Raw genomic sequence first — 2,110 nt, 5'->3', positions numbered from 1 at the left:
AAAATGTATGTATTCATATTTCATCAAAAATCTACAAAGTATAAATTCCTTCAACATAATACAGACAGCATATAGTATAGAGAAGAAATTACTCATACAATCAAAATAATAACAACAATACGAACCAAAACGAAGCCATATTAATTAACAAACTCACAGTAGAGTGCAGAAACATTGTAAAGTACTCATACGAAACATGAAACAAAATCAAACAGCTGATACATTGTAAACTCTTAGAAGGTATTATTGTCAATAATGACTTATGTTATAGACACTTATATTCATTCTAGTTAATTTGGAGGAGGGAAGAAAATGGCATCTCCAGTTCTCTTAGAACGGAAGAGTTTCTCAGTTTCAGCATCTACGTTGAAAGCAGCCTGCAGAACTGTAGATGATAATGCCTTCCACGCCGAAGAACTTCCAGCCATGTGTGTAAAGATGGGATTAGGAGTAGTGATGATAGAAAACCACTCCATTCCCTCGGGGTCACAAATCTTGGAGACGACGAAAAACCTTGGGACAATGAACAAATTTCCAGCCTTCAAAGTAGTCTCCAAAACCCTCTTGCCATCAACACCAACAACTTGAACGCGTCCGCTTCCCCTGACAACATAAGTAACCTGGAAAGCAGAATCGCAAGAGAATCCATGCGAGCACATGGCATTTCCATCAAGCCTCACAAGGTCAGCTCCTAGACCAACCTCACCAACCAAAGGAAGGTTCTTGGTGTTCAAAACAACAACCCTTCCGCCATTCTTAACATCGACATCCAGTGGTGCCTCTAGACAATTCAAGACCATACCTTTCCTGTCTCCATCTTTAGGCTCAGGAAGGCTGATGCTTCCGTCAAGCTTCACAATCCCTTTCCCGGTTTGTTTCCCAACAAGGGTCTTCACATTGGTCTCGTCCAAGTCCCAAGCTCTTCCCACAAACTCAGTCGAAAATCCGGTAAAGATTCCGTTAGGACCAGTTAGGAAAAAATCAGTGAACTCACCAGCCTTATGTGCTTTTGAAGTATCTCCAAGAAACAAAATAACCAACTCAGTGTCCTCTTTGTTGAACCACCATGTCACAACACCAAAAGGAAGTGCTAAAGCATCACCAGTCTTAATTGCAAGAACCTTCTCTTCTGATTCAGGTTGCACAATTCCAGCAACTCCACTTCCTTGAAGAACATATGCAACTTTGGAAGAATCAGAGTACCGAGGAGTGGCAAAACCGTTCTTCTCAAGAGCTAACTTGGCAGCACCAATGTTACCTTCACGCAGCATAGGAAGTTCAGATGGTGACCAACTGTAATACGATCCACCATTGTCACCGTACACTTTCTTCGACAATTTGGGAGTGAGATCAATATCCATAGCAATTAGCAACAAATATGAACAAAATCAGAGAGAAAAGGAAAGAAAGTTTTGATGATTGAGAGAGAATGTGTGTGCTTGCTTATATAAGAAATTGAAAGCGTAACAAAATGTAGTTAGTGTTATTTGTTATCGCTACAAATATTCGTTACCGGTAATTACGAAATTGTACATTGATATTAAGTAACTAAAAACTCTTTTTTAGGAAAAATTCACAAATACATGAATAATATAAACGCAGCACAAACGGAAAACTAAAAAAGAGTAATTACCGGTAACTAAATAGTACATTTATATTCTTTCTCAAATGACATTGAAAGAATAATTATTAATTAAAAATGGTTTCAATATAAAATCTCCCATCAATCATTTTATTGGTCCCCTTGTACTCACATTCTCTCAATCAAATATTTCACATTACACTAATATAAAATATATAAGAAATAAAAAAAATTAAATACATGTTTAAAATGTTTTTACTTGATAGTACATTTCACAGTAAATAATTTAAATGTATAAGTAGTCTTCAACTCTTTATTTCTTTTATAAAATCAAGAGAAACATAGGGAGTATTTCTTGTTCATTAGTACTACATTGCATTAAAATGAAAGAGTTAGGACATGTAGCTCCATTTTATAATGGATAGGGAGGACAAATTTTAACCGTCTGATTCCATACCATCGATCTATTATCTTTATTATTACAAAATTTTAGAATAAGGATATTCTCAAATTTAAACCGTTCGATTC

The 2,110-nt window shown here is 36.0% G+C and overlaps 1 protein-coding gene across 1 annotated transcript; it reads right to left on the bottom strand.

Moving 5' to 3' along the window:
• Positions 1–218: 218 nt before the first annotated feature.
• Positions 219–1,389, bottom strand: LOC131636255 (glutelin type-D 1-like). The gene has a single exon (XM_058906889.1). It carries the CDS (start codon positions 1,359–1,361, stop codon positions 291–293), a length of 1,071 nt encoding a protein of 356 aa, XP_058762872.1. The 5' UTR covers positions 1,362–1,389; the 3' UTR covers positions 219–290.
• Between the last annotated feature and the right edge of the window lie 721 nt (positions 1,390–2,110).

The sequence above is a fragment of the Vicia villosa genome, unplaced genomic scaffold (assembly GCF_029867415.1).
Source record: "Vicia villosa cultivar HV-30 ecotype Madison, WI unplaced genomic scaffold, Vvil1.0 ctg.001678F_1_1, whole genome shotgun sequence".
Lineage (NCBI taxonomy): Eukaryota > Viridiplantae > Streptophyta > Magnoliopsida > Fabales > Fabaceae > Vicia > Vicia villosa.
The sequence above is the reverse complement of the archived record's forward strand: the minus strand, read 5'-3'. Positions and strand labels throughout refer to the sequence as shown.

Bases quoted from the DNA above. Each gene is read 5' to 3' on its own strand.
- LOC131636255 (XM_058906889.1), bottom strand. From the start codon at position 1,361: ATGGATATTGATCTCACTCCCAAATTGTCGAAGAAAGTGTACGGTGAC.